General features: G+C 43.2%; 1 protein-coding gene across 1 annotated transcript; it reads right to left on the bottom strand.

The window, feature by feature from the left end:
- Positions 1–4,803: 4,803 nt before the first annotated feature.
- On the bottom strand, positions 4,804–6,152 carry LOC140852949 (uncharacterized). Its single transcript, XM_073246979.1, has 2 exons — positions 5,610–6,152; positions 4,804–5,518 (listed from the first exon to the last, which is right to left on the bottom strand). The coding sequence occupies exons 1-2, from the start codon at positions 5,700–5,702 to the stop codon at positions 4,916–4,918; spliced, it is 696 nt and encodes a 231-aa protein (XP_073103080.1). The 5' UTR covers positions 5,703–6,152; the 3' UTR covers positions 4,804–4,915.
- Positions 6,153–13,724: the final 7,572 nt, after the last annotated feature.

Below are 13,724 nucleotides of genomic sequence, written 5' to 3'. Positions count from 1 at the left end.
CTCTATTGAGCATACATAGAATGTACTTACTTTATCGACATCATCGATCCTCAACTCGATGATCCAACGACTGGAAACATTTTAGATTAAGAATATCAAAATTTTAAATCTCACTGGCATGATCTCATCATGGTCCTAAAATCATTGTCGTAATCTATGAGATTTATCATAATCATAAAAATATGATGCAGCAAATGATAAAACACAATACCTCATGAATAATATAACTAATGTCATGCTAATGAGTAGGAAAATATCACAGAAAATCCCTTCACATCACCCATGCGATTAACTTGTAAGACACTAATCTTTCAGCTCACACACAACCTATGACGGACGTGATCAACATGATTTCGATGGGATCGAGACTCCAGGGGGCAGACGACTCAGGAAGCTCCTCCAAGCATCAGCAGGCAAACGAAGACATCATTTTTTTGGAGGATGATCTACAGAGAGTTCAAACTCCTCACAACAATGTTGTTGTTGTACCAATGATAATAGCCGATTATGATGTAAAACAATGTTTTATTGATAATGAAAGCTTCGATGATGTGATTTTCTACAATTGTTTCTTTCGAATGCGACTTTCTACTGACCAACTAAAACCAGTCAACATTCCTCTAATCAGATTCACTGGCAACTCGATCAAAGTAGAAGGAGAAATAAAACTCCCGGTTACTGTCGAATAACCACCTCGACAATCGATCGTGCACCTCAACTTCCTCGTAGTCCGAATCTCTTCTGTCTACAACGTCATCTTAGGACGATCTGGACTAAATGCGCTCCGAGCAATTGTCTCGACATCTCACTTGCTCGTGCGCTTTCTGACAAGGAAAGGAACTGATGAAATGAAGAGAGATCAATAGTTGGCTCGACAATGTTACTTAACTGTAATCAAAGAAAAAAGATCAACTAAAGCTCTTCCTGTCAACGACGGACTAGATCAAAGAGAAGAAGAAAATCGGGGAGAACCCACAGAGCAACTCATCTCAATACCTCTCAACGATGAAGACCCGACTAAAACCATCCAAGTCAGATCCTCATTAAGCGACGAGCTACGGGAGAAGCTGATAAACTTTCTGAGGAAGAATGCTGATGTTTTCGCCTGATCTGCCTCAGACATACCGGGCATCCCTCCTGAAGTAATTGTCCACCAACTGAATGTCGATGCCAACCACAAGCCGACGCGATAAAAAAAAAAAATTTCACTCCAGAGCGACAGAAGGCCATCAACGAAGAAGTTGACAAATTGCGGACAGCCAAATTCGTGAGGCAACCTATCCAGATTGGCTCGCAAATGTCGTGATGGTCAAGAAAGCTAATGGCAAATGACGGATATGCATTGACTACACCGACTTGAACAAAGCTTGTCTTAAGGACAGCTTTCCATTTCCACAAGTTGATCAACTAGTCGATGCTACGTCAGGCTATTAGCTACTCAACTTCATAGACACCTTTTCTGACTACAATCAAATCAGGATGGCACCCGAAGACGAGGAGAAGATAGTGTTTATTACCGACAAGGGCTTATACTGTTACAAGGTCATGCCTTTCGGTCTCAAATATGTCAGAGCTACATATCAGAAGCTGATCAACAAAATCTTCAAAGACCAGATCAGTCACAACATGGAGATCTACATCGACGATATGCTCGTGAAAAGCACTAAAGCTGCCCTCCATATCGACGACCTGACTAAAGCCTTCGATGCCCTAAGGAGACATCAAATGAAGCTGAACGGGACAAAGTGCGCTTTTGGTGTCACTTCGAAAAAATTTCTCAACTTCATGGTGATAAGACGAGGTATCGAGGCCAATCCCGAGAAGATCAAGGTGGTTCTCTACATGAGGCCTTCGATCTCTCGATGGGATATTCAAAAATTGGCAGGACGTATGGCGTCTTTGAGCCGATTTATCTCCAAGTCCGCAGAACGATACCTCCCCTTCTTCAAAATCCTCAGGCAAATGAAGGACTTCACCTGGATGGAAGAATACCAGAAGGCTTTCGACGACTTGAAGCGGTATCTAGGCTCTCCTCCACTCCTGACGAAGCCAAATATCGACGACGAATTATCCATGTATTTGGTTACAACTCCTGAAGCTATCAGCTCGATGCTGGTCCAAGAGGAAAATAAGATGCAAAATCCCATCTACTAGACAAGTCGGATGCTGTGCAGGGCCGCAACAAGGTATTCTCGGATCGAAAAAGTCGTCTTCACAATTATTACGACTATTCGACGACTATGACCTTACTTTCAAGCCCACTTGACAAAAATTCTGACCGATCTCCCCCTGGAAGCTCTGCTTCAACGATCAGACATCTCAGAAAGAATGGCCAAATGGACGGTCGAACTCAATGAGTTCGACCTTTCTTGTGTTCCACGATCTTCGATAAAAGCTAAGATACTAACTTTGTTGCTGAGTGCATTCCAACCATCGATAACCAAGTCGAGGACCAACCCCAAGGAGAGACTGTAGAGCCTGCTAGGATTCTACGTGTGGATGGAACTTCAAACGCCCAAGGGTGCGGCACGGGACTCATTTTAACCAACATTGACAGGATGGTGACTGAGAATGCTCTTCTGTTTGATTTCAAAACTTTTAACAATCAAACCGAGTACGAAACTCTGATAACCGAGCTGAGGATCGCCAAAGACCTCGGTGTAAAACGCCTAAGGGTGTTCATTGATTCATAACTAGTCACCGAACAATCCCAAGGGGAATATAAGGCCCGCAATCCCATTCTTTTCAGGTATCTACAAAAGCTCAAATCTCTACAAATGCACTTTGACTATTTTGAGATCTTTCACATCCCCCGCTTGGAGAATGTCCAAGCTGATTTCTTGTCTCGTCTCGCTACCTCTGACTGCGGCGAGCTGGAAAAAATCTTCATCGAACAACTTGAGAATCCAAGCATCGACTCTGAAGAGAAAGTTCACCAAATTCAGGTCGGTCACAAACCGAGCTGGATCGATCCGTTCGTCGGAAGTTCACCAAGTTTAGGTCAGTCACGAACTGAGCTGGATCGATCCGTTCGTCGACTACCTGACTAACAGAATCCTGTCGGCTGATCCTATCGAGGTACGCCGGATGAGAAGACTGACGGCCCAATACGTGATCATCGACGATCAACTCTACCGAAGATCGACGTCTTTGCCCCTACTCAAGTGTCTCCAACCTTTCAAAACCGACTATGCTCTTTGGGAGGTACACGAGGGCATTTGTGGTAATCACCTGGAGGGTAAGTCGCTATCCTATAAAATCCTTCGGCAAGGATACTATTAACCAACCATGCAGAAAGATGCTATCGATTTAGTATAGAAGTGCAACAAATGTCAAAGTTTTGCTAATATCCAAAGGCTTCCATCAAGTCACCTCACAGCCATTTCAGCACCATAGTCATTTGATCAATGGGGAGTCGACAAACTTAATCCTTTCCCTCCTGCCAGTGGACAAAGAAGGTTCATTATCGTCGCATCGACTATTTCATCAAGTGGATGGAGGTCGAGCCATTGGCACAAATACGGAGTAGAAGACCATCGACTTTCTATAAAAATCTATTATCTACCGATTTGGTCTATCCCAAATAGTTATCACCGACAATGGCCGATAATTCAACAATGCCAAGTTTGAAGAGTTCTGTGTGAGGTATCATATCATCCACATGCTTACTTCGATTGGACATACGCAATCTAACGAAGAAGCCGAGGCGATCAATTGGATGATTCTACAAGGTCTGAAAACAAGAATTAGTCAGGCCAAAAGAAGTTAGGCCAACGAACTCTACAGTGTCTTATGATCTTACCGAACAACTCGAATCCTGACCGAAAAGACTCCTTTCAAATTGACATTCGGGACCGAAGCCATGATCCCAGTTGAAATCGACCTACCTTCGACTCGAGTAGAGAATTACGACAAATCGACCAATTTGAACAAGCGATGAGCTGATTTGAACTTATTCGACAAAACTCAGAGACAAGCTCAACTAAGGATGGCTTCCTATCAACGAAGAGTAGCTCGATATTGTAACACCCAAGTCAAACCTGAGATCTTCCGAGTAGAAGATCTTGTCTTTAGAAGAGTCGAAGTCTCCAAACCAACCGAACGAGAAAAATTATCTCCGAATTGGGAAGGCCCCTACAAAATCTCGGCAGTTCTACGACCAGAGGCATATAAAATTGAAAACTTGGATGGCACAGAGATTTCTATGGATGTACTACCAGTGAGAATACCTTATCAATAAAAAAAAAATTCTACGATTCTGTGCCAAACAATTCAAGTACTCGATAATCTATCGAACAAATTGATCGTTTGACACCCGACCAAACTACTATCTCGTCGGCAATATCCGACGAAACATTATTCGACTTACATCCGATTAACGGAATCGAAAAGATCCGACAACCGCAAGCATACCAGCTACGGCCCAAGGGCCGCGAGTATATAAGCTATGGTTTGCACGCTGGCCCAAACAAAAAAGTGTGGTTAGTCGGCTTGCTCCCGATTGACCAAGGATCAACCGATCTGAAATAAAATAGAGATATTTTCTCTAGCTGACTAAGTTCTGAATTGACGAAACAATCTACGACGGATGATCTACGACTACGATTCAAATCTGACTAAGTTCCCTACAAAACCGACTACTTGACTTATAAAATTTTTAAGTCTATCTACATGGTTACGAGTTTGCAACTTTCTACTAACTACCTTGACTAGTCTTGCCGACTACTTAGTCATTTTTACAGAAAGACAAGTAAATGGGCAAAGAAAGGAGAGATGCAAACAAACACGAGTACAAGTTGGATATGTGGAAAAGATCATTCCATTGCTGAAAAGGAGTTCATTACGAGAGGAGAAATTCATTACAAAATAGGGGAAAGAAAAGTACAAGGACAAAAAATGGAAAACACTAAGGAGCCTAAGAAGGCGGAGGATGGTCTTCTTCGGCCTCTGCTTTCTTGCCGCTCCTCGACTCTTCCTCCTCTGGGAGCCTGTCGGCTTGTACCTCGCTCAAGTCGAGCTTAGGCTGCAGTCGAAGGATGGCCTTTTTGCAGTCCTCGAACCCGAGCTGGTATGCGTCCGTGGAAGCCTCGGAAAGCTTATCCTCGTACACCTTCGACTCGCGAAACTTGGCCAGAGCCCGAGAAGATGCCTCCTGGGCCCGAGTTTCTGTCGCCGACAAATTTTCTTTCAGCTCCTTGGCGGCCTTCTCGACTTCTTGCCGCCTGCCTCTTTCCTTGGTGAGGGCACTCTTAACCGACTCCATTTCCTTTTGATAGTCAGCCCTCAATTTTTTGAACTCCTTTTTGTCTTTCTTCTGCTGGGACTCCAAAAACGTTAACTCGATCTCCAACAGAGCGATCTTCTCCCAGCTCTTTTTCTCCTGCTCTTCAGCAATGCAGAGAAGTTTCTCGACAACTTCGGCCCAAGCATGAGCAGTCTGGGCCTTGTCTTCAAGCTGGACGTTAAGTCGTGCAAAGCTGATCAACCCCTCATACAAAATTGTCACATCGTGTATTATCTGCAAAAAAGATCAAAAAAAATGGTTAAGTCATTCACTCGACCAACAACTATTCGAAAAAGAACTATTGAAGAAAAGGTCGAAGACTTACCGACAACAACGACGTGTAGAAATCCGAGAGAATCTTCATGACTGGGCGGGTCTTCCTAACTTCCCAGTCAACGAGTAGCATGACCATCTTCATTAACTCTTCAATGAGTCGACGATCCTAAAGCGCTTGGTCGGTGGCCTTGATGTGCATCCCCAGGGTGGTGGCCTCCTCGAAAGAGGTATGTGGACTGTAGTCGGTAGTGAAGGCAGAGGGCATGGGGGCCTTCCCCTTGTCGGCTTCATCCCGACCAGGTGCTCGATCGCCACCCATCCCGACTTGGATCGGAAGAGCAACCGCAATGACTGGCCTGACCGAGGCCTCAACGACGATGACATCATCGTCAGCAAGAGTGACTGTGACTCCTGCGACAACTTCGATAGGAGGCATCGATGAAGGAGACCTCGACGATGGTCGGGGTGACGACAGAGGCTGTGTGCTCCTCGGCACCCTAGGAGGAGATCCTTCTATTGGCTTCTTCAGTGGCCGAGAAAGTCCACCGGCCCGAATGCCGGCTTCTTCCTGACGGCACGTCCGAGGGATTCCGCCGAGACCCTCATGCCTACAAAGCAACAGCAGCAAAAACAAATTAGCCTCCAAGGCAAGAAAAGAAAAGAACTACAGAAATCTGCAAGAGGAAATCTACGTAAGTGGCTCGTTGGGCTTATCCCTTCGTCATACAATGATTGCTCCTAAAGAAGCTCCCACTGAGAAGGAACCAGCACATCGAATAGCTTGTCGTACAGCTCCTGATCTTCCTCCAAGACCACATCATTCTTGTTCGGGGACAAACTGGGTGTGGTCCAGCTCCAGCTAAAGCCCCAGATGTGGTCGGCGGCTACATAAAAGAATTTGTTCTTCCATCCATGGATGGAAGAAGGAAGTTCGATGATAAACTGATGTTTAGATCGAGGACTAAAGAACCACCATCCCCATTCCCGAGGATGTTTCTTCAACATAAAAAGAGCCCGGAAGAGAGGGATTTAGGGCTCAAACCGAAAAAGATGGCAAACGATGACAAAAGAAGACAAAATTCTGAAGGAATTGAAGGTGAGCTGGGCAGGAACTATATCATACAAGTCGAGGACATTGGCGAAGAAAGGGTGAAGAGGGAATCGAAGTTCCGAATGAAGGAACTCATAGACGGCAATGTAGCCATCAGTAGGATGAACAATCCGACCTTCTTCGTCGGGCGCCATCAGTCGATACCGACTAGGGATGTGGTAATGACCCCTTAGTTGATCGATTGCAGACTCAGACAGCTCGAACCTCTCAACGAGAGGCCCAAAAAGGTTCTCGGGAGCCGGCTGTTCATCCAACTCTACAAGATCTGGATGACTCTGCTAAGAAGAACCGACTTTAGGATCATCCCGAGGGACTTCCTCAATCTCCCTCTGAACAGTTGGAGTCCGAAAACCTTGGTCTCCCACAATGTTCTCGTCTCCAAACTCTCGATTAGAGGAAGCCATAAAAAGAAATCAAGACAAAAACTCAAAAAAAAAAAAGATGGAGAAAAACCTCAAGTCGATGACCGATGAGCAAGAGGAAGACCGACGACGATGAAGACCGACGAGGAAGGAGAAGGCCGACTGCGATAAAGCCTAAGCCTCAGGGAACCCGAGCTCTCCACTGGGAGGCAAAGGATCAGAGACTGGAGGCAAAAGCATCGAAATCAGAAGTAAAACTAAAGAGGGACAAACCCTTGTTTGTAAACTCCTTCAATAGTCAAGATCGATGTAGAGAATCGTGCCTTCCTCAGAGATCTCGATGCATGGCCACGATCTCAACAGACTATTCTCGTAGCTTTTCGATGCACCACCTTAAGATCGTGCCAAATCAGTTGGATCCACGTGATCACAACTCGGGCCAACCGACGACCAACACGTGGATGACTCGGGTACATTAATGAGTTATTGTTCTGCCATCCAATCTTCTATAATTATTACGAAAGATCGCCTCGAGCACCACGGCATTTATTGCCACAACCTATGATGTGACAGAGCCGTCGCACATTCTATGAAACGACAAAGTGACAGTTCGCTCAACGAAATGACAAAGCAACCGGACACAACCTTCGAAACAACATTAAATAAAGAATTGTCGAAAAAAGCGACTCGGATCCACACGGTGTCTAACTTCCTTCATCCGATTAAAGCCACACAATCGGACTCGAAAGTTGGGGGGTAGGTGGTGGGGCAGATCCTCGGTCCTTACCCGACTAACCTTCTTCCCTGCCTCCTGATTGACCAAGCGTGCTGCACCGACCAGATTGCTGTAGCGCAGCCCGACTTGGATCAACGTGTTTTACCCCAATCGGCTCTCCACCGACTGAAATCGACAATACTTGAACGACTAAGGGCAACACACTTAACCAAATCGGCACTAAGCCAACCCAGTTCAATGTGCCGCCTACGACAAGATGTAATATTCGATATACGGCCGACTACTTACTCGACGCCCTACCGACCATCGAAATCGACGACTGGGTGGCATCATTCGATGGGCGCCAGTCGAGCAGCTGAACGCCAAACATGGTCGCCATGCTACTCCATCAGGTCACATCAAGTCATGTCACCCAGGAGCCATACCCTGGGCAGCTGGCTGCACGCCATAATGGGAAGCCATGAGGTCATTAATTGTGCCACACACATGGTAAGACCCACCGCCACAACCACCTGTATGCCGAACAAAAGGCACACCCACCGTCAGGGCCATTTAAAGATGCCCCATGCGGTTCTGTACGATGAAACACGATCAGAATGACCCCCTGTCCTTCCACCCTTGATCTTACTCCCTTTATAAATAGAGGTAAGAAAGGACCACCGACAGATATGCACAAAAACATAGAGCCAAAACTCTACCTCTCTCACTCCTCTATCTATTGAGTTAGAAACTGACTTGAGCATCGGAGGATCCTTGTCGGAGCAACCTTCGACGAGAACTTACCTTGCAGATCCCGTTGCCGCTTCCAGACACCGCCGATCGGTCTTTTCGCCCAGTTCCCATTGATCCGACCTCTGTCTAGTTTTCAGTTCAACAGATTGTGAGCCCTCACTCTTGTCTTCAGCCCTCTTGACCGTGCCCTTTCTCCGACAAGCGGGCATCGTCTCCCGACTTCCCGCCGTCCGGTGCTTAGACGCGGCGATTCGGCTCTCGACCGACTATCCCATCGGAGACAGGCCGCAACACTAATGAAAAATCATTCTGAGTTATTTTCTATTTTTCAACAATTTTGTATTGAAATTCGAACACAATTTAGTATTTCTATTCGTATCTTATGCAGTGATAATGCACATGAATATTTTTCTGTCCCTTTTCAAACTTTTATTACTTCACAGGGCATCCTTCACCAATCGTCATGTGTCCATACTCAGCAAAAAGGGATTGTTGAGTGCAAAAATCATCATTTAATTGAGACTGCCTGCACTTTATTGCTTCATACTCATGTTCCACTTTATTTTTGGGGTGATGCTGTACTTACTGCCTATTATTTAATTAACGCATGCCAGCTTCAATATTACAGAATCAAATTTCCCATTCTCTTCTATTTTTTAATCAATCCCTTTATCCTCTTCCCCTTCATATTTTTGGTTGCACATGTTTTGTTCACAATCAAACCTATGGACAAGACAAACTTTCTACTAAAGCTTTTAAATGCATATTTTTGGGCTACTCGACTTCAAAAAGGATACAGGTGTTATTCTTTGGACACCAACCGCTATTGCACCTCAGCAGATGTCACCTTTTTTGAGAAATCCCCCTTCTCTTCTCTCATTGTGGAGCGCACTGCCATATCTGAGGTTCTTCCAGTCTCCTACCTTAGACCTCTTTTTGATCCTAAACTTGTTGTCTCTTCAGTACCTCCTCTTCAGACGTATCATCGACAATCTCAACCTGGCCCTCCTGTCGGCCCTGCAGATGTTCCTGATGACTCACATCCTGCTCCAGCATCTATCTCTACCACAGACCTATCTTCTCTTGTCGATAGTTCGTCCATTGCTCTTAGAAAAGGTACTCACTCTACTTGTAATCCCTATCCCATTTATAGGTTTTTGAGTTACCATCGTTTATCTCCACCCTATTATGCCTTTGTATCCTCCTTGTCTTCTGTTTCTATTCCCAAGACAACCAGTGATGCTTTATCCCTCCAAGGTGACGCCAAGTTATGATTGATGAAATGGCAGCTTTACATTCTAGTGGCACTTGGGAACTGATTCTTTTTCCTCTTGAGAAATCTATTGTTAACTGTCATTGGGTTTACACTATTCAAGTTGGTCCTGATGGTCAACTTGATCACCTTAAGGCTCGTCTGGTTACTAAAGGTTATACTCAAATTTTTGGATTGGACTATGATGACACTTTCTCTCCAGTAGCCAAAATTGCTTCTATTCGTTTATTTTTGTCTATGACCGCTATGCGCCACTGGCCTCTTTATCAACTGGACATTAAAAATGTCTTCCTTCATAGAGAGCTCGAGGAAGAAGTGTATATGGAGCAACCACCTAACTTTGTTGCTCAAAGGGAGTCTGGATCAGTATGCAGGCTTCGTCACTCTCTCTATGGGTTGAAATAGTCTCCACGAGCTTAGTTTGGAAGATTTAGTGAGTTTGGTATGATTCGTAGTGAGGCCGATCACTCTGTTTTCTATCGCTATACCTCACATGATTGCTGTATTTATTTGGTGTTTATGTGGATGATATAGTTATCACAAGCAGCGACCAAATTGGTGTCCATCAGTTGAAACGTCTCTTCAATCACTTTCAAACCAAAGACTTGGCCAAACTCAAACCTTTTCTGAGAATTAAGGTGGCCCAATTTAGTTCTGGTTTTGCTATCTCATAAAGAAAGTATGCGTTAGACATATTGGAAGAAACAAGCGTGTTGAACTGTAAGTCCATTAATACCCCAATGGATCCGAATGTTAAACTTCTTCTAGGATAGGGAAAGACTTTGTCATACCCTGGTAGATACCAAAGACTTATTGGGAAACTAAACTACCTCACGATAACTCGGCCGGACATTTTCTTTGCTGTGAGTATAGTTAGTCAATTTTTGCAGTCTCTTTGTGACAGTCATTGGGATGCCGTGATTCACATCCTCAGATACATCAAAGGAGCATCGGCCAAGCATTATTATATGACAACGGACATACTCAGGTAATTAGTTACACTGATGCTGATTGGACAGGATCTCCTTCTGATAGACACTCTACTTCAGGATACTGTGTTCTTATTGGAGGCAACTTAATATACTAGAAGAGTAAGAAAGAGGATGTTGTTGCTAGGTCAAGTACAGAGGCTGAGTATCGAGCCATGGTAATGGCAACCTATGAGCTTACATGGTTAAAGCAATTAATTCAAGAATCAAAATTTGACAAAATAGATCCAATGAAACTGATTTGTGATAATCAAGCTACATTACATATCACCTTCAATCCAATTTTTCATGAGAGGATTAAACACATAGAAGTCGATTGTCCCTTTATTAGAGAAAAGATTCTTTCATGAAGTATTGCTACTGATTTTGTTAACTCAAATGACCAACTAGCAGATATATTCATTAAATCTCTCAGAAGTCCTCAAATCAGCTATATATGTAACAAGCTTGGTGCATATGACATATATGCTCCAACTTGAGGGGGAATATTGGAATACTGTTATATTTGGAAAGTTATATCTAGAAAGCATAACAATTCCTCCTTTGGATATTTGGAGTATGACAATTCCTTCATAGGAAAGTATATCAATTCTTCCATCAACTCCACCATCCTTAATTTTGTATCATTTAAATTTCTTCTTTATTTGTTTTCGACAATCATGAGATTGTATCTTTTCTTTATTTGTTTCCCACAATTATGAGATTTTGGTAGATCTTGGTGTATTATATATATTTGTAAACGAATGCAATAGATGAACAAACTTCATCATTTACCATTTAACATTTTATTATGATTTTAACATGAATATGTTTTTTTGCCTTCAATTGCATGGATATGTGAAGTGTTATTCTGCATTCATAAGGTAAGTTTGTGTTTAAAGGGCAAAAGTCGTAACGAATAAACTAGAAATCAAGATCAACAACCTGGTCTGGCCGGTGTGCAATGGATGTATTGTGCCAAACTGACAAAGAAGTAGGAAATGGGAAGGAATTGGTACATGTTGCTACTAAAAATCGGTTCATCCTTGTCTATATGGCTCAATTCAGAACAACATTTGATGATTCCGCTTCGTATTTGTCAATATCGAGTCAAAAAAGCAGCCTAACTTATTTTTGTTGCTATTTTCCATTTGAACAAGGGAAAGAGAGTGAAGGATGCTTAGAGAGCTCAAATCTAGCTAATTCAATACAGATCTGGCCAATTGTAAGCCTAGAAGAGGTAAGGATCATGATAAAATGCCCAAACCTGTTGACTTTTTTTTTCCATGTCAAAATGGTCAAAATCACCAAATTCAAAAGAAATTTTGCCAACTCAAAGAATAAGCATGCAAATTGTTCAATCTGTTGCATTTCTGGACCACAAACAAACCCTAGCTCTAATAGCAACAATAAACAACATGAAAACAACAGAATAACATGAAAACACCTAAAAGAAAACAAAAGCATCGTGGCATTAATATCAGTACCATAAATTCAATCTATTATATTTCTGAACTATAAAATAATCTTAACCCTAATAGAAACTAAAGAAACATCATAAAAACAAAAAGAAAGAAAAGGAATATTGGGTACCAATATCCATACAACAGCATGCTGGTACCATACCAACCAAATGTCTGATTGGTTTTCATACCAATATCAATACTCTAATCCTTGATAAAGATAAGGAACAAAGCATTTGAAGGGAAAGGTGGATGATAAGTTTTGTATTTGTCCACCTACGGAAGGAGTTTAGATATAAAAGGGTAAGTGTGCATGGAGTGAGAATATCTAAATAGTTGTTGGTTTTGTAGGGAGGGGGGGCCCTTGGCACAATGGTAAGGTTGCTCCATTGTGACTCGAACCCATAGGTTCAAAATGTAGAAATAACCTCTCCATGCACAGGGACAATGCTGCATATATCTGACCCTCCACCTCGCAATGGTAGGAGTCTTGTGCAATGGGCCGCCCTTCTGTCCATTGGTTTACTAGCATGTAAGAACATTTGATAAAAAGGATAGCTCATGGTTGTGAGAAAATTAGTTAGGTAGAGAGGTGATATATCCCTTCAACTGAAACATATTTATCTTGCATCATGGGATCCTTTAATATGGGGTGCTTCTAAATGCCAGGTCTAATGGTGCAGACTGGTGGTACAGTGAGATTTGGTGTGATCTTTCAACCCTACAGTGCTTCCCAAATTCCATTCTCATCACTTCAAAAGGTGATGCTACATTTAGAATTTCTTTGAAATAACAGGAAATCAAGTGGTTTGATGTTAATTTCTTATTATAGAAAACAAATAAAAGAATTCATGCAGGAATCTTAGTAGGCTCATAACTTCTGCCAAAGTAAGAACGTGCAATCTTGTGTTCGATCTTTATTTTTCCTTTTTTCTTGATCGTTTTGCGTCAGTGCAATATCCCAGCTATAGTCTCTCAAGGCAAGCATTTTCATTACTTTCCCAGCTCATCCACCCAAATGATGCAAAAACAACTAATGTTAAAAGTTAAAACCCTCGAACCGAATACAATGCACAAGCACAGAGACGACCCGCATGATTTTCCCTATAAAGTTTCCAGATCACTGTGGCGATTCTACAAAGCCAATGCCTAACCACGCTGACAATTACAAGTTCTCATAGAGTCAAGAAATCAAGAAGCTCTGGCAGCTGATACAAATTTAGGAATCAAAACAAATTTCCCGTGCCGTAGAAGCATCGGGAAGGAACCGACAAACACACCAATTGAGAAGGGATCATGCGGGATCGAAGACAGGTGGTGTGCAGAAGAGAGCGAAGGAGAGATTTTGGAGTACCTGCTGCTGCCTGGCGACCTGCTCCCTAAACCTGGTTGCCTGCTTCCTTAGGGCATCCATTTCACGAGCACGAGCGTGATCCGGCGGAGGGGACCGAAGGAGAGAGGGGATCCCGAACAGAGAAGGAGAGCTTCGGACAAAGGTAAAGAGAGAAGTCGGTGAGAT

Source organism: Elaeis guineensis, chromosome 12 (genome assembly GCF_000442705.2).
Source record: "Elaeis guineensis isolate ETL-2024a chromosome 12, EG11, whole genome shotgun sequence".
Classification (NCBI taxonomy): domain Eukaryota; kingdom Viridiplantae; phylum Streptophyta; class Magnoliopsida; order Arecales; family Arecaceae; genus Elaeis; species Elaeis guineensis.
Note: the sequence above shows the minus strand (reverse complement) of the source record. Positions and strands in the feature narration are given on the sequence as shown.